General features: G+C 44.9%; 1 protein-coding gene across 1 annotated transcript in view; it reads right to left on the bottom strand.

Annotated features, from left to right (window-relative positions):
• Positions 1 to 233: 233 nt before the first annotated feature.
• Positions 234 to 22549, bottom strand: part of LOC111592718 — a 31292-nt gene continuing 8976 nt past the window's right edge. Inside the window, exons 2-4 of the mRNA XM_030223481.1 lie at positions 12397 to 12433; positions 2415 to 4885; positions 234 to 2267 (exon numbers count right to left, since the gene is read on the bottom strand). Coding sequence (XP_030079341.1) covers positions 523 to 2267; positions 2415 to 4746 — 4077 coding nt within the window. The 5' untranslated portion in view covers positions 4747 to 4885; positions 12397 to 12433 and the 3' untranslated portion in view covers positions 234 to 522. The remainder of the gene's footprint in view (positions 2268 to 2414; positions 4886 to 12396; positions 12434 to 22549) is intronic.

Genomic DNA, 22549 nt, shown 5'->3' with positions numbered 1-22549 from the left:
TATAATACGTATTATCATTATTATTATAATGATGATTATTATTATTTTTATTATTATTATTATTATTATTATAATTATTATTCAATTCTCTACAATTTCATGCTTGTACACAAAACAACAGTTTTTATAAATACAAGTTCAAAAAAAAAAATGGGGATTTCATTATTTTATTTATATATATATATATATGTATATATGTATATATATATAGAAAAAAAAATGCTAGTTGATCCATCTAATATTTTATATTAGCCTAGTAAAAGTATTGTTTATAATGAGCGCCGGCGAGCCAAGCTGCAGTTTGGATTGCGTATGCTTCGTCCTTCTTCTCTGATCGATAAGTCGACCTATCGACCTATCGACCTATCGAGCTATCGACCTATCGATTGATCGATTATGATTATGAGCAATGCTGTGTAGTCCTAAGTTTTAGCCTGATATTGCATGAATGAATTGTGGTTGTCCGACGACGATCCTTCAGTGATAAAATGCCAGCGCCTTGGCATAGTACGAGGTACATGGTCATGATATGCGATCTGGCGACTGCCGCTGGCTCTGACCGGCCTCCTCTCCGGCCGCCTGCATGTGCATGTGCGTGTGCGCATGCGTATGGTTCGCCTGAGCATCGTATTCGGGCGATCCGGAACCGGAGCCGGAGCGCGGACGCAAACCCAACAGCGAAACGCTATCGCAGCCGCGTGCACCAACGGGCGGTGTTATCGAGTGCTGGGAATTGGAATCGGAAGAGGTGCGACGGCAGAATGGACTCAGAGCGCTGGCACCCGCCAGCATATGGGGCGTCAAGTGGGGGAAGCGCGGCAGTCGCAGGCCGGGGAAGAGCAGCGGATTACTGGCGTGGTTTAGAAGCAGACGTGGATCGGTTGCCGATACGAAGGCATTCGGATTCGCATTGACATTGGCATTCGGATCGCCAAATCCGACCGGCACCTGGCCGTGGCCAGCGTGAAAACGATGCTGCAGTGCCTCAAAGCAGAGCGGCATGCTTAGCCCATGGGCGCCAGCGCAGATGCGTGCCAAAATCTCGGCGTGAATGCTGCTGGGCATGCCGCCAGCAGCGGTAACCGGGCCGCCAGCAGCGACACCAGCATTGCCGAACGCCTTGTTATTGTTGATGCTCATCAGCTCCAGCAGTGGATCGGGCGGCAGCAGCAGATTGTGCTCATCGCTGGTGGAGAGCAGCTTGCGATGCAAGTTAAGGTTCGAGCTGTGGCGGTCGCGACTCCGCTTCGAGGGGAACGCCGCATTGCAGCCGTCGATGTTGCATTTGTGATGGAGCTTCAGATGGACGCTTTGGTAGTGGGTCTTCAGGTGGAAGTGGTTCTGAAAGATGTCACCGCAGGCGGTGCATTTCAATGGATTCTCCTTGTCGATGGGCACCTCCGGTTCGGGCTCAGGTTCGGGCTCCGGTTCGGGCTCCGGCTCCGGCTCCGGCTCCGGCTCTAGGCCCGGTTCTGGCTCGTGTTCCTGTTCTGGCTCACGTTCGGCTTCCGCCTTGATGCTGCCATTGGAGTCGCCGCCCTTGTTCGTCAGGTTCTCAGTCAATATGTTGTTGTTGTTGTTGCTGCTCTTGCTCAAGCAATCCTCGACCGCACTCCGAACAAAGCTGGGCTCATCGTCGCCCAGGAGCTCCTGCTTGATGCGCATATAGCGATTCTCGTCCGCATCCGCGCCATAGGTTAGAGCCAGCTCATCCAGCGGCTCCTGCTTGATAATCGAACCACTGGCCGTGCTCAGCGACAGATCCAGCGTGCCAACTGCCTCCTCTTGCTGGGAGTATGCGCTCCTTGCTGTTGCCACGTCCGGTCGTTGAGCTCCTTTGGGCTGAGCCACCTCCTGCTCCTCCTGCTCGTCGTCCTCCAGTTCCATTTTAATGTGCGCCTTGGCCTCGCTGGTGTAGGGCGTTAGCGGGGGCGAGGGTATCGCCTTGGTGGACTCTGTGGAGCCGGTTAACACCTCGGCTTCTTTGGCTGTTGCGTCCAGCTGGGCGTTCAATGGCGCATCCGTTGCTATTGCGGTTGCTGCTGTTGCTGCTGCTGCTGCGGCGGCGGCTGCTGCAGCTGCCGCCACTGCATCGAACTCGTCATCGTTGAGCTTAATCTTCTTGATGGATAAATCGGCGGCCACGTCATAGTTATCCAGTGAATTGTCGCAAGAGTTCTCATCCGATTGCACGGTGCAGCGCACCGGATTTTGGCTCTTGCGCTTACGTTTGCTCGCCGGCGTCTGGCCGAGGGCGTGCGACGAGTCTGTGAGGCTCTGCGAATCCTCGTGCTGTTCATCAGCCTCCGGGCATGGCTCCGGTTCGGCTTTGCTCGGACAGGGACTTGGCTGTTGCTGTTCTTTGGTTTGACTGTGACTGTGACTGTGACTGTGACTGTGAATGTGGCTGTGACTGAGATTGTGACTGTGACTGTGACTGAGATTGTGACTGTGACTGTGACTGTGACTGTGACTGAGGCTGTGGCTGGAGATGGCCGAGGTGGAGCGCTCGTCGCTCTCGTTGTCATTGTCCAGCATATAATCGTCGTGGCTGTGCTTGTCCTTATCGGGAATGCTGTCCAGTTCGTCTCCGACCACAACGATGCCATCTCCATCGGGATCATCGTCGTCATCGTCGCCCTCGCCGTCACCATCGACGTCGTCATCGTCATCGTCGTCATCGGGCATGTGTATGCCCACCTCAAGTATCTCATCATCGTCATCATCCTCATCGCCCGGCTCGAGCGCCGTCTTGCGACGCTGTCCCTCGTAGCGGCCGAGCATGCCGTTGCTATCCAAGTAGGATCGCCGCAGATATTCCTGGCCGTGCTTGAGCTCCATGCCGCCCATTGCATGGTGTCGCAGATCAGGCGGCGGCGTCAGCAGCGGGAAGCTGCCAAACGGACCCAGCCCCGCCATGATGCCATTCGGTGCCTGCAGCAGCAGCGGATGTGGCTGGGCGCTGCGTCCGTCGTGCGGCGAGATCTTGCGACGCAAGTGCGGCGAATGAAGCTTGGGATTCGGATTGGCGCTGTGACGATTGCGCGAACGCCTCGAGCTGAACATCATGCTGCAGCCATCCACCGTGCACTTGTGCATCTCGCGCAGATGCACGGCCGAAAAGTGAATCTTGAGCGCGCCCTTGTCACAGAAGGTCTTCAGGCAGACATTGCACTGGACGCGCTTCTTGCCGGTCACCGGATTGATGAACTGCGTGCCCAGATTGGCCGGCATCGAGCCCCACTGACGTTTGCTGCCGGGCGAGTGGCCCGACTTGCGGCTGGCGCGCATATTCGAGCCGGCACCAGATCCGGAGGCCAGTGCCAAGCGTGTCATGCGCTGCGATCCACTCGCTGGCTGTGTGCCCGAGGCACTTGACGAGGAGCAGCTGCTGTTCGACTTGTCCCCAGCAACGGCGGCGGCCAAATGACGAGATTTGCTGATGCTCGAATCCTCCGGCGATGTGGGCTGTCCGGTCTTGTGATGATGCGCATGCGAGTGCTGGTGATACTGGCTGTGGCTGTGACTGTGGCCGTGACCGTGACCATGACCGTGACCGTGACCGTGACCGTGACCGTGTCCGTGACTGTGGCTGTGACTGTGATTCACCTGTGCGTGATTTGGCGAGTGCGGCCCAAGGCCGTGACTATGTTCGGCGACGCTGCCGGCCAACGACACCTGGTTGTTGTTCGACTGCTGCTGCTGCTGCTGCTGTTGCTGCAGCTGCTGCTGTTGCTGCTGTTGCGGCGGTGGCGGAGGTGGGGGTGGCGGTGGGGGCAAGTGATACGGCAACGGATGCCCGGCCATGGCCATTGCGCTAAAGAACTGATTGCTCTGGGCGGCAGCAGCAGCAGCTGCCGCAGCCGCTGCAACCGCAGCGTTTTTCTCACCGGCTGTGGTTGCCTCGTTGATGCGACGGCGCGCCTGCGCCAGCACCGCCGCCTGCTGCTGCAGGTGCACGGCCTGCTGGTGCTGGTGGTGCACGAAGTCCGTGGCATTCGGCGGCGCACCGAACGAGTTGATTTTGCGAAAGTCAAAGGGCTGCATATTCTGCAGATCGCTCAACGGATTCAGATGCGCTGTGCTCATGCTCGTCGCTGGCGGCGATGGGCCAGACCCAGAGCCCGATCGGTCCCGGTCCCGATCGCGTTCCCGTTCTCGTTCCGTTGGCGATGGCGAGGGCGGGTTGCGAAAGTAGCTGGCGGATAGCTTCTGATGCAGCTGCGACTGGAAGTGCAAAAAGTGAGCGTTCATGCACTGCGTCTGGGACGGCGTCTGTGCATGGGCCTGGGCCTGAGCTTGAGCCTGGGACTGGGACTGGGATTGGGTCGGCTGGGCTGCTGGGCCAACGGAGCCAGCGCTCAGTGCATGGCGCGTCGGCAACGGCAGCGGCAACGGCGGCGGCGAGCTGCGTCGACTGGGTGTCATAACCATGGGACAGCCGTTGGGACTCCTCACTTGCCGCTCCGCAGCGGAGCGCCGCAGGTGCTCGATGTGCAGTCGATGATCATGGCCGGGCGGCAGCGGATAGCGATAGCCAAGCAGCAAGGCTGGATAGTCAGATGGAGCGGCTCCAGCAGCAACAGCACCCGAACCACTATGAGGATCTGTGTGGCGGCTGCGATTGACAAGCGCCTGCTGTTGCGGATGTGTATGCGAATGCGGATGCGGATGCGGATGCGGATGCGTGTGCGACTGCTGCGACTGATGCGACTGATGCGTATGCTTTTCCTGCCCAATATTCATCAAGAGCGTCTGCCTTACAAGCTACCGTTAATCTATATAGAGTTGTGACAATACGTTGGACTAGACACAGATAATCGTTCCCTTGCAGATACTAACTGATTCGTTGTTGTTTCTTCCAATGTTGCGGCAATTTTCGAAGCTGCAACAGAGAGAGAGAGAGAGAGAGAATATTTAGATTTGGAATTGATTAATATAGAAATAGGCAAATAAATGGATCTAATACGAGAATACTCCAAATTCTTTAAAGTTTCGGTTTATGAAAATCGCAAAGAGAGGCGAAGTTTAACAATGGAATTGCAATGATGGAGTGTCAATGTGAGTGTGTGAGAGAGAGGGAGAGAGAGGGGGAGAGAGAGAGAGAGGGGGAGAGAGAGAGTGAGGGGGGAAGAGAGAGAGAGAGAGAGAGAAAGAGAGAGAGAGAGAGAGAGAGAGTGAGGAGAGGAGAGAAAGAGAGAGAGAGAGAGAGAGAAGAGAGAGAGAAAGAGAGAGAGAAAGAAAGAGAGCGAAAGAGAGAGAGCGAAAGAGAGATAGTGAAAGAGAGAGAGAGAGAAAGAGAGAGAGAGACAGTGAGGAGAGGGAGAAAGAGAGAGAAGGAGAGAGCCAAAGAGATGAAGAAAGAGAGAGAGATAAAGAAAGAGTGAGAGAGAAAGTGAGAGTGAGAGAGAAAGTGAGAGTGAGAGAGAATGAGAGAAAGAAAGAAACAAAAAGAGAGAGACGTCAAAGGGGGAGAGAAAGAAGAAGACAGAGAGCGAAACACTGAGAGGGCTACAAATCCTTTCTTTCCTCTCGCCTTCTGACCAGCCAAGGCTTTAGCTCTAAAAGTATATTGAAATATCAAAATTCCCGAGGTATAATTTATTATTGTTGATTCGCAAAATATAATTAATTGTCACATGATTTGTAAGCTTAATAAATGATTAGTGAACGCTCATTCGCTTGGCTCGCAAGCATTCGATTTGAATTCGTGTCTTGTCATCGATGTGGTGCATGCCCCTGGCTTGGGGCAACACGCACCCGTCGCTGTTACTGTGGCTGTCTCCATGTGAAACATTGTCCACTGCTGATGCTCAAGGAGTTCCACCGAAAAGGCCTAACGAAGTGGCCAAAAGACCTCCCAGGCGCACCACAGCCAACAGCCATGTATTTTGCGTGTGTGTGTGCGTGTGTGTGCGTGTGTGTAAATATGATTATTTAAAAGAAAAATAAGAATAATGATGTGACAAATTCTGAGTGGACACTTCACGTTTTTAAGAGCGATGGTAACGATGCCGCACAGACAGTCACTGGACACACAGAGTGGACATTTGGCTGAACGAGCTGCGCTCTAGAGCTGCCTCGGCGTGACATGACAATGTACACACACACACACACAGACACAGAGAGAGCGAGAGGGAGAGAGGGAGAGACAAGTACCAGTGCCAATACGAGAAGAAGACGCTGACGCTGACGCTGACGCACTGACGGTCTTCGTGCTGTCGACCATGGCCACTTCCACTTCAAATTCCCATGTCACATTCTTGTGCGCCGCACAAGAGGCGATCTCCATGTCGATGTCTAGCCAAAGACCGCCATGGCACCAGCCATAGAGTCAGCCCCTCCAACCCCAAGCCCAGCCGCAGCCGCAGTCGCAGCTCGTGATCGCGTTTGCGATCGCCATCGCTGGCTGTTGTGCGACTTGGATACGCAAATTGTGATTGGGAACGGCCTCGTCATCGTTCAACATCGTTCCCAAATGGTAAGCAGCATTAGCTGATCATTAAGCAACGATGCGAGCACAAATTGCGCCTAATATTGCCTAAATAGGTATATCGAATATTATGTGTAATATTCCAATAACAACCACAACTTGCCGCGCATCTGTCAACCTGAGGGCGAGCGCAAAATAATTAACAGCATTTTGGTTTTTTTTAGATAGCTGAGTGTATGAGAATTCTTGCTTGAACAGATTGTGAATTACAAGATATGTTAGAAAAAATTATGTTTAATCAGAGAAAAAAGCAGAAAAAGAGATAAAGAAAATGAAATGCAGGAAAGAAGTTAAGTTGACTCTATAGAGTTTTTAGATATATATATATATACCTGATCAGAAACTATACAAGTCAAATTCGTTGCTGTTTCTGAGACTTAAAGTATCTTTAAGTATATACTTTACTTTACTATATTTTCTGATAACTCTTGTTAAACTGATACCAAAAGTGAAGCCAGCTTCATGCAACAGTTCGTATGAATGCCAATCAAGCATAACTGTATCAAAATGACTAACTGTTAAGCCTAACTATAGCCTGATATATCCCAGCTTACTTATTAAGCTTATGCAAAATCTTAGAGTTGGTATTAATAAATTTTGCAGTTGAAGTTACTTTGCTTATAGAAAGAATATTACAAAAGAAATATGAGTTTCACTATTCTTGAGCAGCGCACGAGTATTGTGCAGCTGCTTATGCCCGGCTGCAAAATACCGATTGAAAGTTCTCGGATATACAACAATTACTTAAGCACTGAACAATGTCACTTTCAATAAATAACATTGTTATTGATAAATGTTCATATGTCTATAAGTAGGATACATATAGATATGTGTATGTATGTATGTATGTATGTATGTGTGTGTGTGTGTGTGTGTATGTCTCTTTTAAGCTCGTATTGTCTCGATATTATTGTTATTACGACAATTGCTTGTTGTTTGTCGTCTGTGGGCAGCTTGCATGACATATGTCATCTCGGCAAGTCATTTAAATACTGCACAAATTGTATTTTAATTGCCACCTGTTCATAAATGCTGTTCTTGTTGTTGTAATGACATTTATTTCGATTACGCCAAGCTCAAAGCCCAGTTTACTTGACGCTCTTGGCTCTTGCCACTTGCCCAGAAGAGATGAACGCTGGCCAAGTTTTAATTGCTTTCGGCTGATACACATATATATATATATATATATGTATACATATAAATATATATATTTATATATATCTGTATCTATAGCTCGTCTGTATATATATCGATTTATTTAGTTTCATTTGAAGCTGTTGCCAAACAAGTTCTCAGCTTTGCCTTCGCTTCTGTTGTTCATTGAAATATTTGAGTAATTATTTCAGGCGTTGCCCATATCTGAAATCAAGTGACATTTTTCCTTAACTACGTTTCAGTGTTGTTGTTGTTCAGCTGCAGCGAATAAATCACATTTGACCTGAACAAATTAAATGATAAACTTTGACTGCCATTTGGCCAAGTCAACGGCTTTTTTCCTTTCCCTAGAAATTCATTTAAATTTCAAAATTCTCAAGAGACCACCAAAATTTAAAAAGAAATATTCATCTCCCAGCTAAGCTCTGCCAGTCCAGACACCAATCATCTTTATTGGCTATATATATATATTTATATATATATATTTATATTTATTTATTTATATACATGTGTGTGTGTGCGTTTTTTGTTTAAGGTAACGCATTTCGAAGGCCATAAAGCAGAAGCCATAAATGCGTGTTAAAGTCGACCAACAAAAATTTCAAATGTCAACCATTAAACGAACCGAATGTCCCAAAAAGATGCCATAAAGACGCGGCCAGTGGTGGCTGAGAGAGGGAGCCCAGAAGCGACAGCGTGTCGTATTCTCTCTATTTTGTAAAACTTAATTTATTAAACACATAAAAAGTGTCAACACGGCTTGCTGCATATAAAATATATGCATGCACACACACACATACGTACGGTGTGTGTGTGATGGTGTGCGACGGTGTGTCTGTGTGTTGGTCAAGCCGGCTAACGCTTCAACGCTCCAGCGCTCCAATCTTCCCATGGTCTGCCCCCTTCCTGTCTGCGGCAGAGCCAAAGCCGCCAGCAGCGTGACCACCGCATCACTTCAGTTTTGATTATGAACGCCTCTGATCGCCTCCGACTGCCGCCGAACAAAGCTTAACAGAGTGATTTCAACAAAAATTTGGTTTTTTCTGTTTTTTTTTTTTTAATATGCAAATCGCTTTAGGATCGTTGACGGACGCCGCTGTTGCATTGCCAACAGCAACAGCTACACCGCAACAACAACGTCCAGAGGTGGGAAGCTAAGGCAACAACGGAGCGCCAACAGACGCTGGCATCCATGTGAGCGCTCAATGGCAGGACATGGACACGAACATGGACATGAACAGGGACATGGGCATGGGCATGGGCATGGGCTGGCGTTCTTGGCTCGGCCTCTGACACATTTTGGGCGACAAATGCATATTCATCTTCTGCGACTAAGACTGTGGCGCTACTTGTACCCGTTTGCCCATGTCTGAGCCGATCAGTTGTGGCTGCGTTTTTTTTTTTTTGTCGATTTTGGGAGCACAGCAGGAGTTGGCATTCTCCGTATTGTTCACAGCTTTGTAAGACCCTTGGCTCACTGAACGCAATTTAGAGCTGGGGCTTGTGTAATTGAATCAAGCACCAAAGATGCTCAACCAACCAAATCAACAGATAGCGAATGGCAAACGAACGAGCACGAACGAGATCGGTAGGCAGGCAAGGCAAGGTGTGAACTTGCCACTATGTCCTAAATATAGCCACCAAAAGGTAGACAAGTGAAGTTGAAATGCATAAGATCGATGATGACACAGCTTCTACACTTAATCGATAAAGCAGCAGACAAACGTCTTTCACTATTTCTTACTAAGAACTCGGGGTAAGGTGTACGAAATCGTTTAATTAGTATACTTAAAGTAAACTGTTGGAAAATGTTGCTGATGCGTAAAATCGATATTTATCGACAGGAATCGACAGCATTTTTAAATTAAATTCGACTTGATTAGGAAATATTTATAGCAATTTTGATCATATGATTAAATGCCTGTGAGAGAACTAATTGAAAATCGATATTTATCGATATGAATCGAGAAAGCCTTAAAGGCATTATGATTTTTAATTTTATGCATTAATATTAGTGATATTTATTAAAGCTTGCAAGAGAGTTAATTGAAAATCGATATTTATCGAAAGCAATCAATAATATTTTCACGCTACATTTGAGTACACTGGGGAAAACTACCATTGGTGATATTGATCAGGGCCTGTAAGAAAACAAATTTAAAATCGATATGTACACTGACGAGCAAAACTGTAACACATGTTCAATGTTCTTACTTCAACGGTCTGTATTATTTTTTCTACTTTATGCATGATCATGATCATAGTCTTGTTTTGTTAGTGAAATATTTGGCTCTTTTATTTATAAATTTGAAGACATTTGGTTAGCGATAAGAGAAATACAATAGCAAAGAGTAAAAAAAGTCAAATGTTACAGTTTTGCACTGCAAATATTTTTAAACAAATATTTTTATTAAATTTTTTTTAATAACGGGTCCACAGCCCTTTTGATTTTTTGAGGTTGTTTATACGGTTTGGCATACTTTGCGTGTAGCGTCGCACCATTTCAGGTGGAATCGAGTACCAAACGTCCTTTGTTCTCTCTCATAACTCCATCCTGCCATTTGGAGGGGCCGCATATTTCGCAAGCTGCGATTTCAGATGGCTCCATACATTTTCTATGGGATTCATGTCTGGAGATTGCGGTGGCCACTTCATAGTTTGAAACTTTTGGTTCAATAACCAATTTTTCGTCAAATGGGATGTGTGCTTTAGGTCATTGTCTTGCAGAAATATGCAATTTTCAACAGCCAGACCCATGTTGCCAATGACTCCTCCCAAATTTTCTTGCAGAATTTTTAGGTATTGGTCCTTACGCATTATCCCATCGATTAACACTAAGGGCCCAACTCCATTTGTACAAATACAGCCCCAAACCATTATGGACCCGCCACCGTGCACCGCACTGTATTTGCCGATTGGACTGTGGGATTCCTAGTCCAATACCACGATCGTCCGTCTGACTTAAAACGATTAATTTTAGTTTCGTCTGACCAAATAACCTTGAAAAATTTTTTTTAGCATTGTTTAAGCTTTTTATTTGTAACTTACGGCATCCCAATCAGCTAGACCCCAATTTTCATGCATTATAGCACAGTTTCTAACGCAAACTAATGTGCCTTTTAGCTAGAAATGGTTTTTTTTTCTTTCATTGGCCTTAAGCCCCAATCTGCCGAGACTGCGACGGACTGTCCACTCACTGGCATTTAAATTTAACACATTAGCCGCTTTTATTGGCGTAAAGTCGCGATTGTTTGTAACTAAGTTAGTCAAGTGGCGCGTGTGACGTTGGCTTAAAAGTCGCGGTCGGCCTCCTTTATTGATTTTAATGTTTTCTGAACTGTTTTTGTTTTTAACACTGCACAGTCATGTGGCTAACACCGAATTTATTAGCCACTTTCCTAACGGATTCGCCCCCTATCAATAATTCGATTATTTCCTTTTTCTTCTCATCAGCCATCATAATTATTTTGCAAAATGACTTAAAATGATCAAGGCTTGGCGATTTAAACGAAAACAAATAAGCTTTAATGGTAAAAAAAGCTTTGAAACAAAAGTAAATAGGTTTTGCTCTGTGAGTGCAAAACTGTAACATTTGACTTTTTTTACTCTTTGCCATTGTATTTCTCTTATCGCTAATCAAATGTCTTCAAATTTATAGATAAAAGAGACAAATATTTCACTAACAAAATAAAACTATAATCATAATCATGCATAAAGTAGAAAAGATTATACAGACCGTTGAAGTGAGAACATTGAACATGTGTTACAGTTTTGCTCGTCAGTGTATATCGATAAACATTTTTCAAAGATTTATTACCGAAAGCCTGACAATAGATATCATATTAAACTTTGTTTACCGATGGTATGATTCGTCAATGTCAATCGTTAGTTTTGGTAACGATAAAAGAATTCCGATAACGGAAATCTTTGTATTATTATGGATACACGCGATAACATATCTATTTCTCTTATTATTAGTAACTTCAATAAGATATTAATATTAAATATTATTAAGAACCGAAAGTCGCATCTGATATTGCAACTTTTGTGTAAATCGGAAAATGTTTGAAGGCTCAAAATGCCAAATAACCTTAGTGGAGCAGCAGTTTACGCCCTCCCTTACTGTGGCGTCATCAACCTGACGACAAATTTATGAGTTATGATACGCTCACTTGGCCACAGGTAAGCCAAAAGCCCTGAAGACAGTCAGACCCCAAAGAGAGAGAGAGGGACGGATGGACGGAAAGACTCGTAAATACGCCATATAAAAGGCATTTGGTGAAGAAGAGCCAAAAGCAAAAGATACGATGCAATACGAGAGACACAAAACGATACGATACGATACGAACTGAACCGAACTAAACTGAGCTGAACCGAACCAAAGACAAGAGCCCATTCTTATATCTTATTTGTAGCCGGGAGCGAAACAAACGATTGATTGAAGGCAAGGCGGCGGCTTTGTTCATGTGCTACAACCATCGCATTTAATGAGATTTATATCAGTTTTTAATAGCTTTGTGACTCTATTGTGTTGCCCCGGTATCGGAGGCGAATATCTCAGGGCATCTCGGTCCGCTTAAGATATGCTACGAAACAATAAAAATTAGTCTGTTGTAACATTGTCAAAAACGCCTATGAGTGACCGGCAGAAAGGTAACATGAATGCATAAAGCAACGGCCACACAGCCATAATCTGTGCCTCAAAAGCTTAAGATCAGTGAGAGGCTGCTGCAGCAATCGATACTTACATATTGAGAAAAGTGCATAGGCCTTCCAAATCCACATCTGTAAAGAAAGATTTTAAGCACAAATCATTTAAATGAAATAGGAAAGGTTTTATAACAGATTTTATGAAGATCTAGATCATAGATTAATATCCGCATATCGATAACAATGCTGTCGATACACTAAACTAAATACTTGATAAGAATATAATTTTTAATGGCAAACAGAGTAGCTGCTGTAAAGCTCGAGCATCAAATTTCTGTTTGCACTGACATAGAGATATCGATAATATTGCTATCGATAGACTGACTGTAGACATATGACACATGAAATAGTTGGCTAATCAAAAATCATATTCAACTTCATTTATACTGTCTTATTTCAGATAGCGTCTTCTATCAACACTATATAATATATCGATGTACCGATGGAAAAATTATCGATATTGTGGCTATACTCAAATCAAACACTCACAGATAAAATGCTTACTTATGCTCTACAGTGGCCTTACTTTCTGGCCTAATATATATATTTATACACATATAGTTATCGATAACAATGCTATCGATAATCTGACACACAATCGGTAATCAAGCAACTATTATTTATCGATGACAGCTTGTTTGTGCTTGCTTGTTTATATATCGATTACAAATGTATATTTATGTATTTATATATATATCGAAAACAATGCTATCGATAGGCAGCGTCCACACACACGCACAGTGACAAACCTTCAATGACAGTCAAACGCTCTGCTTGTGATATATGAGACTGTTTTGCTAACACATCTGTAATGCGGCATAAAGCGAATGCCACGAAATGGTGTTAATCTAAATCAAATGACAAAATATAATAAACGACCATATAATTTAATCCGAGTCTTCTCTAATACGATACGGAAAGAAGTGCTAAGTGCCTTGTGCAAACACAAGATCCCACGACATTCGCTCGCAGACAGAGTAAACTATTTGTATTTATTCGAGAGTTGTCTGTCGAGCAGGTCCAGGAATATTTGATGTAATAAATATGCGATAATTTGTGAAACATTTACGTTGGCTATCGATAAATAAGTATCGATTTGTCATATGAAAAAAAACAGTCAAGGCAAACACAAGTTGACAGCGTTTGACACAAAGTGGAAAATAGAAAACCAATTAAACTGGCTAATCAAATATTATTGTCATTAGCACTACGAAGAAAAAAATTTAAACGGCTTATTAGCAGTACCATTTAGGTATTATTGTCAGGCATTGAAGCACAGTGCTGTCTACTCGACTATATAGGTGATTTGACAATAGTCAAAAAATTCAAATTTCTGGCAAATTTAATTTTTTTATTTGTTATTATTTTTGCATGTGCCCAGCGATACATATATATAACTTTATATACCTTTCTTCAAAATGTTTCCCATATAACAACACAGCTTACTTTTCACTAACTGCTGGATATTTGAAGGTCGTGCATACCCGCCGCTATCTACACTTTGTTCATTCAGTGTTTCTCTTTGCGGGTCTTTTCTCAAGTTTGTTTGGCTTTAAAACTTGGACAGTTAGCAGCTTAAATTCGTTTTTAACAATGCAAATATTGTAAATAGCAATTAGCAGTATTATCAGATGTGTATTATATTTTTTCTAAGAAGGCACATGTCAACGTCGGCGAATGCATGCACACTCATAAACGATTCAAATGATCAAATGAACGAAGACAGCGAAGAAGAGCAGGCAAAACTGAATTGACAGTTGATAAGTTGATGGCAAAACTGTGTGTGATTGGCAGTGGCGCACTTGACAATCCTGGCGACGACCATATGCGCCTCCTTTAGCATTGACGTTGTAATTGAATCAATAATAAAATCAAAAGGTGCTCTCACCGCACCCTCACCTCGCAGACCCTTCAATGACAACAACTGGAACTGCATAGCAGCCAAGCGTGTCCGTGTCCGTGTCCGTGTCTGTGTCTGTGTCTGTGTCTGTGACGGCGCCGGTGTCCGTGTCATCGTCAGCAGCGGGAACGGGGCAGCGCACTTGAGCGTAGCTGACTCGCTCGCACCCTCATTGTGTGGAGTAAAATGTGGAAAAGTGTTGTTGGGGTTGTCCTGGGTCTCTGACATCGGTCTTCGGATCTGGGGCTGATCCATACGCCTTACACCTTCAATCGAACGTACGAACAATGAAGCTTGACTAACTGACTGACTGACTGACTGACTGGCTAGCCGACCAACCGACCGACCGACCATGTGTCTGTGTGAGTGAGTGTCTCTTTTGCGTTTTAGAATTTGTTATAATGTGTATGTATATATTTCATTTTTTGAACTGTCTCCCTGACAGCCTACGAACATTTTGAGTGACGTACAAAATGATGTCGTGTTGTCGTTGTCGTTGCCGTTTGCCGTTGTGTCGTGCCACGTCCACATCCACATCCACATCCACGTCCACATCCACGTCGACGTCGACGTCCACCAGGTTGACTCTTTCAGCTGTACCGCCGGCATTTCGCATTGCTACGAGGGCCCCGTCAGTTGGGTCCGACATGGCAGTAGTGACTTTGACTTGAATGTGCGACAAGAGAGTGCGCGCGATTTTCGAGTGCGACGTCAAATCAGCTAAGTTTTTAATACCCTGTTAACACTGCCTTGACTTTATGGGCAGTCGCAGCGCAGAGAAGCAACTTGAGACTATTCAGTTCGATTTTCATAATTTGACTATGAATTTTTACTCAAGTAACTCTCCTTAGCAGATATTGAACGCTGACGTTAACCCTTGGGCGTGCTTGTTAATAGCCGTATATTAAGGCCATTCCGTTGACGTTTTATAGCCTAGTTGGGATTTGTGAGCATCGTGACAATTGGGCATAAATCATAATACGGCCACATAAGGGTTAACGACGAAGTTTGGCGTCGTCAACTGCCTAAGGAACGTTCTGAAGTTGTTTGGCATTATAATCTTTGCTTTTCGCGCTCGCACGAGCTGACACTGCGATTGTGACTGGAGACTGAGACTGAGACCGCGACTGCGACTGCGACTGGGACTGCGACTGAGACTGCGACTGAGACTGTAACTGTGACTGCAACTGAGCACTGAGAACTGCCAACTGAGAGCTCGGACCGGGACAGAGGACGGTGGACGGCGGACGGCGGACGGAGCACTGAGGACTGGCATTCGCCGGTTCGCGTTTGCGTTTCTTTGAAAGGCACACGTCATGGCTGTGTCAGTGTTTATGCCGGCCGAGCGCCCGACCATGCATTATACACGTAGACAGGCGCTCAGTCAGTCAGTCAGTCAGCCAGCCAGCCAGTCAGCCAGCCAGCCAGCTAGTCAGGCAGTCAGTCACAAAGGAAGCACTTGAAAAGTGAACACGTTAACGGGGAAAAATAGTTCGTCGCCTCCTCCAAATGCCATTCTCAACGGCCGCTTCGGGGCGTATGAGTGGAAGATGGCAGAAGGTGAACTGTGTCGCCCGAAAACACTTGCGAACGCCTCTCGAGTCTGTCAATCCAAACCAATTCAGACAAACAAAAAAAAACAGAAAATAACTAACAAATTATGTAAACAATTGGTGAAGCGGCGCAATAGGTTCGAATTCGTTTGATATGCAGTGGGTAAAGGTAAAAACTTGACTGAATGTCGTCAATAATAACATTCAACTCTGCACTCATTTCAAGTTCTTCATGCCCAGTAGATAATACAGAAAGAGAGCGGAGGAACTAAAGGACCTATGACTCAAGTTTTTAGACTCCTCAGGAAGAGTCTAGCTAAAAATTCCTATGATAACTCAATATTCCTTGAAGTCTAGATTATTTTAACATGCTATGATCAATGATCTTTGATCTTTGATCTCTGATCTTTGATCTATGATCTATGATCTATGACCTATGATCTATGATCTAGGATCTAGGATCTATGATCTATGATCTATAATCTATGATCTATGATCTATAATCTATGATCTAATATGTTTGATCTTTGATCTTTGATCTTTGATCTTTGATCTCTGATCTATGATCTATGATCTATGATCTATGATCTATAATCTATTATCTAATATGTTTGATCTTTGATCTTTGATCTAGGATCTATGATCTCTGATCTATGATCTATGATCTATGATCTATAATCTATTATCTAATATGTTTGATCTTTGATCTTTGATCTTTGATCTATTATCTATGATCTAAAATCTATGATCTATGATCTATGATCTATGATCTAGGATCTATGATCTAAGATGTTTGATCTTTGATCTGTGATCCATGTTCTTCTACTTTATCAGGAAAATGGATGCAGGAAGCCATATAATAATATGATTTGAGAGAATAAGTAGCGGACGCCGCCTCCACCCTCAACGCTAATCAAAGCTTACATTCAATTCCAATAGAGATCGACAGCTTCAATTTAGTCATAAGTATTTAAATGTAAGTCAAGGACCGGGTCATGAGCAGCTAGATCTAATTTGTGCACACTCTCTGCTCGAGGTTAAGTTAAGTCAAGTTAAGGTCCGCCACTCGCAAAAATGTTCGCTGCAATGTGAGGCTGAGCTGGTTCAGAGTCTGCTGGCTCCGGGCACTGTATATTGGTGCTTGGCGATGCGGTGGCTGCGACGTTTAGGCCGTAACTAAACCAGACAAAGTTGATCAAGCTTATACCGATCGGCTGCGGATCAGCAGCTTATGCTGGTTCCACTGCGTAACTAAGCGGAAAGAGCAGGCGGCTGTAGGACAGCGGACGAGGTGGAGGTGGAGGTGGAGGCGGCGGGCAGGTGGGCCTGGGCACCGTATGTGGTCGCTCTCAAGTCGATTCCTTGACCATGCCGCGAAAGCAGACCAGAGGCCTCTGGGGCAACGGCGAACAACGCAGTCTTGCGTCTACAGATGCAGCCTCCAGTTTCAGCTGCAGCTCAGCGGTCGATTTTTGCGCACTCAAATCGAAATAGGCCATGGATCTGCCTGCGGTTGTCAGTGCTCAATGGTGTTGTTGTTGCTGCTGTTGTTGCTGGTGTTGATACTGTCCGCGTCGGCGTCGCTTTTGGCCATCAGATCACACATTCCCAGGCACAGCCATAGTCCGTATCGATATCGCTCTGAACGATATGGACAACTGTTTGTTAGTTGTTCTTTTTCCTTTTTCCACTCTGCCTGTGTGTGTGTGTGTGTTTCACAGTGATACTTTTACGAGCAAATGTTACCCAATCTGACGATTACAGACACCCATATCCATGGCAATTTGTTGCTATCTTATTTTCTCATCCTATCGACGGCACGGCAGGACTCTTTGTTTTGATATTGCCGACGCGTTGATCGCCAACACCGATAAAAGCGCAAAACAGAATCAAGCTCACTTGCTATGCGTGTGTGTAGGAGTCTTTGCGAAGCCTCTAGCCCGAGCTCATTCATATTTTGAGTGCTTTTTTTTGCAGCCAATCACTCATTGAGACTTGCAGCTTGGGCATATGCATTAAATTTCTCAGGCCCTTCGAAGGGTATTATTAAGTCATATTCTTATTATTGCTATGTGCATACGACACTCATGAAATATTGAATGCTTTAGCCAAAAAGCTCAAGAATATTTGGATGTCCATAAATAACCAATCGAAACAGTTGAAAATGTCAACTTTCTGATCTACCTCTAGCCCTCCATAGCTGCAGAGTGCTTCTAGCAATGCCTCTATAAAGTCAAATTCGAAATAATCTATATAAATATTTATGATTTGAAGTCAGGTTGTGAATCACTTCCAAGTAAATAGCAAATATTTTGCTATGTTTTACAGCGGCTGGAATTGTTGCTGTTGTCAGCGACCTCAAGGCATACACTGCAAGAAAAGGTTGACAATAAATTAGTTAGCTAAAGCCTTTTGCTTTCATTGCATGTTTGTTCTCGGCTAAGTGTTCTCACGTTTTTCGTTTCGTTTTTTATTTCCCATTTTTTTTTCCAGCATTTTCTTCTTGGCCTTTTTTTTGCGTGTTTTTCTTTTGCGCTAACCAGGCTTACTTATGGGGAAGTAAGGACATGGAACCATCCAAAACTCTTCAACAAGTTCAGCAGTCATCAATCAGTCAGCCATCTATATAGATATACTCACTGTGACTGGCAGTGCGGCAGACTCAGTGCCTTTGCCTCACTTTTGGCATTGTCTTTTAGCTCCTCGGACAACCGCCCGCCGCCCCCTCTGTAGGATTTTTCGGTTGCGTCTGAAAGGTTTTATTTATTTATTTTTATGCGGCATTACATTTATTTTCCTTTTTATTCTCATGCCTGCTGTTGTGGCGGCTGCTTCTGCCAGGTGAGATGTGAGCGATGCCGATGCCGATGCCGATGCCATTGCCCGTTGCCCGTTGCCCGTTGCTCCTTTGCCCCGCCTTTCGCCTTTCGCCTCTGCTCCTGTTCCTGTTACTGCGGCTGTTCCGTTTGCTTATTGAGGTTGAGAAGAGATAAGTGGCTTCTCTTTTATTTTTTTCTCCTCTTTTTTTGATGTTGGCTGATCTACGACGCGGTTGCGAGTGCCGAGGCGGCAAATGGCGGGGCAAAGTTTTCTCGTTCGCACATTTTATGATGGCTGAGATTGCCATACTTTTTAGCTGCTCCTTGTCCCTGTCTGCCTCTGTGTGTATGTGTGTGCTGTTGAGTGATTGGATTGGCTTGGTTGGCTTTGGATTGAGCTGAGCTCAGCTCTTGGCCATATTGATGGCAGGTGTCTCTCGTCTAACTGTTTGGCTGCCGATTCAACTTCGACTTCGACTTCGATTCGTTCTTTGTCGATATGGATGCCATTGTTTTTCATGATTTCATGTTTAGCATCATCATCCTCATCTTCATCAGTATCATCATCATCCTCATTCCAACACCGTCAACCGTCGCTGTCGCTGTCGCTGTCGTTGTCGTTGTCGTTGTCGTCATTTTGCGCCATTGTGGCAAACAGCGGCAACTGGTTTTCTGGACATCGTCGTCCCTCGATTCCCATTCCCATACCGATACCCGATACCCCCGCCGCCCCCAACGCCCCCGCCAGCCAGCAGACTGTCCTCAATCGCAACTCCATTGCCTGCGTTTGTCTTTTAGCCAGAATTGCCAATCATTCGCAGCCGCAATAAAATTACATGAGTAAAATGTGTCCGCGAGCATTCGTGGTACTTGATCGTTTTCAAGAGTGCGGTAATCGGTTTCAATTTCATCTTTATAGTGTTATGAAACTTGGGGTCCGCAAAAAGAGCTTTTGGCCGGCTGGACGCCGCCACCGACACCGCCACCGCCTCCAACACAAGTCACAAACTGCACTCAGCTCACTCCAACCGCCAGCCAAAGCTGCACAGGCGCCGTCGCATATTAATTCAATGGGGATTTGATGTGTGGATCTCAATACGTATATCTTTGTGAATAGAGCATTGGAAAATACTTTTGACTCTCTCTTCAATTTCAAAACGAGCGCGAAAACGCTTAATCAACTGCTTGTGCTATCGATAGCATGCATTTATCGATACTTGCAAATTATAAATCAATGCTTGAACGATAGGACGTCATGCCAGCTACAAAAAATTTTACTGTAAAAGTTGTAAGCTATTATCGATTAGAATAAATCGATATATTCACCTAGTAAAGCGTTACTTATCGATAGTTGCAACTTATTAATCTATAATTTATCGATCGTGTGTTGTCTTGAAAATGAAAGTTTTGCTACAAAATTGTTAGTCTGTTATCGATCAGAATATATCGATACATTATACTAATAAAATGTGGCTGATCGATTATAAAACTATAATTGATTGATACTATGTAAATTTAATAAATGAAAGTGCTTACTGCAAAGCTGTTATCGATCAGAATATATCGATATATTATAAGTTAATACTTATCATATCGATAATTTATCGAATAGCTTGTTTTTTTAATAATCTAATATAAATCAGCAAAAATGGTTTCATAGCTTATCGTTTATATGATTATCGATAAATATGAATATATATATTGATACACAGAACCTAATATCAAGACTAAACTATCAATACTTATAGAACTCTATGTCAGCATCATCAGCACTCAGCTGGAGCTTGGCTAACGCAAGCCAAACACTGGATTAGCCCCCTTTAACAGTAAGCCCCATTGCATTGGCATTCATGCATATTCAAGCATGGCTAATGCCATAACTGAGCTCACTGAGCTAAGCCGGACAACGCCGCCATCAACTGCTTGTGCTATCGATAGCATGCATTTATCGATACTTGCAAATTATAAATCAATGCTTGAACGATAGGACGTCATGCCAGCTACAAAAAATTTTACTGTAAAAGTTGTAAGCTATTATCGATTAGAATAAATCGATATATTCACCTAGTAAAGCGTTACTTATCGATAGTTGCAACTTATTAATCTATAATTTATCGATCGTGTGTTGTCTTGAAAATGAAAGTTTTGCTACAAAATTGTTAGTCTGTTATCGATCAGAATATATCGATATATTATAAGTTAATACTTATCATATCGATAATTTATCGAATAGCTTGTTTTTTTAATAATCTAATATAAATCAGCAAAAATGGTTTCATAGCTTATCGTTTATATGATTATCGATAAATATGAATATATATATTGATACACAGAACCTAATATCAAGACTAAACTATCAATACTTATAGAACTCTATGTCAGCATCATCAGCACTCAGCTGGAGCTTGGCTAACGCAAGCCAAACACTGGATTAGCCCCCTTTAACAGTAAGCCCCATTGCATTGGCATTCATGCATATTCAAGCATGGCTAATGCCATAACTGAGCTCACTGAGCTAAGCCGGACAACGCCGCCACTGGTTGACCAGGTGCGATCAGCATTTTAGAGACGCAGCTGCCGCTCAACGTCGCCATCGTCGTCGTCGTCGTTGTCGACGCTCTCACACCCAACGCTTACATCCGCTGGTCAAAGATGGACGTTGCATGCCGCCAGGCGCTGCTGCTGCAGCAACAGCTACAGCTACAGCTCCTGCTCCTACTCCTGCTCCACCATTTATTGTGGACTGCCCGCCCTGCCCGCATTTTGCGGCACTGCCCTGAGCCTCAGTCGATCCTGTGCCGAAGCCGAAGCCAAAGCCAAAGCCAAAGACGCAGCCTCTCTGCCTGTAGAAAGCAATTCACTGTAATTGCTTTGTGACTTATGGCCCGGCCCAACTTGTGCGCTCGCCGATCGTCAGTCGGCAGGTAGCCAGGGCCAGAGACTGCAGCCAAAGCCCAACCTGGAGCTCTGCGCAGTCAGTTTGTCGAAATGGTAGTGGTAGTGGCGTCTTGACCTTGTCATGCCATTAAATAAATTCAAACAGAAACTAAACTCGGCATGTTCTATGCCGCGCTCGCTCTCTCTCTCCCTCCCTCTCTCACACTCTCTGTGCGTTGTCGACGTCGACGGCCCAGGCCTAGTCGTGCGACATGACAAGTGTCCGCCTAGACCCCCACCCACAGCCCGCCACCCGCCGCAGCGCTGCAGCTTTAGCTTAAAGCCCAATAACCGACCCCACCCCCTTTGCGTGCTTCATCACGAGCCGCCGTCAACGGGCTGCCGTTTCTGGCATTCGCAACCGCAATCGTGATCCACTGGCCACAGGTCTCGGCTGACTCGCCCCACCTCCCTACTGCGCACACAGTCGACAGGCCCCACCAGCATTAGCTATATAACGAGTTGCCATATTTTGATGGATTCGTCTCTCAAAGGTGTAAATATTAACCAAAGGGCAGTGCGAAAACGTGCAGCCAACCGCCGAACCACCGAACCACCAAGCCACCAGGCCAGCAAGCCACCAAGCCAAGCCCCATTCCCGGTTCGTCATCTTCGTTCCGCTGTCAATTGGGAAGCCTTGTGTGCGTGCTTAGCATTGTTGTTGTTGTTGCTCTTGTAATTGGTTGTAGCTGCTGCTGCTGTTGCTGCTGCTGCTGATCTTCTTCGGCTATCCGAAGCTCATCTTGCAGCTTCATTGCCTAAGCAATAGAGCGAAATTAGATGCCCATTGATGGCTGCCACTTGATGTTCGCTGTGAGCTCAGCTCGTCGAAACGAAATACCAAATTCTTAAGCCCAAATTGGTTTGGGCTACATAATTAGTTGAGCTCCAAGTAGAGTGGCTCCTTTACTTGTGTTCTTCATTGCAAATTAAACACGTACTTTGACATGCACTTGCAGGTGGTAAACTGCTCACATCAACT

This window comes from Drosophila hydei, unplaced genomic scaffold, assembly GCF_003285905.1.
Source record: "Drosophila hydei strain 15085-1641.00,03,60 unplaced genomic scaffold, DhydRS2 tig00000215-arrow-arrow-pilon, whole genome shotgun sequence".
Taxonomy (NCBI): Eukaryota; Metazoa; Arthropoda; class Insecta; order Diptera; family Drosophilidae; genus Drosophila; species Drosophila hydei.
Note: the sequence above shows the minus strand (reverse complement) of the source record. Positions and strands in the feature narration are given on the sequence as shown.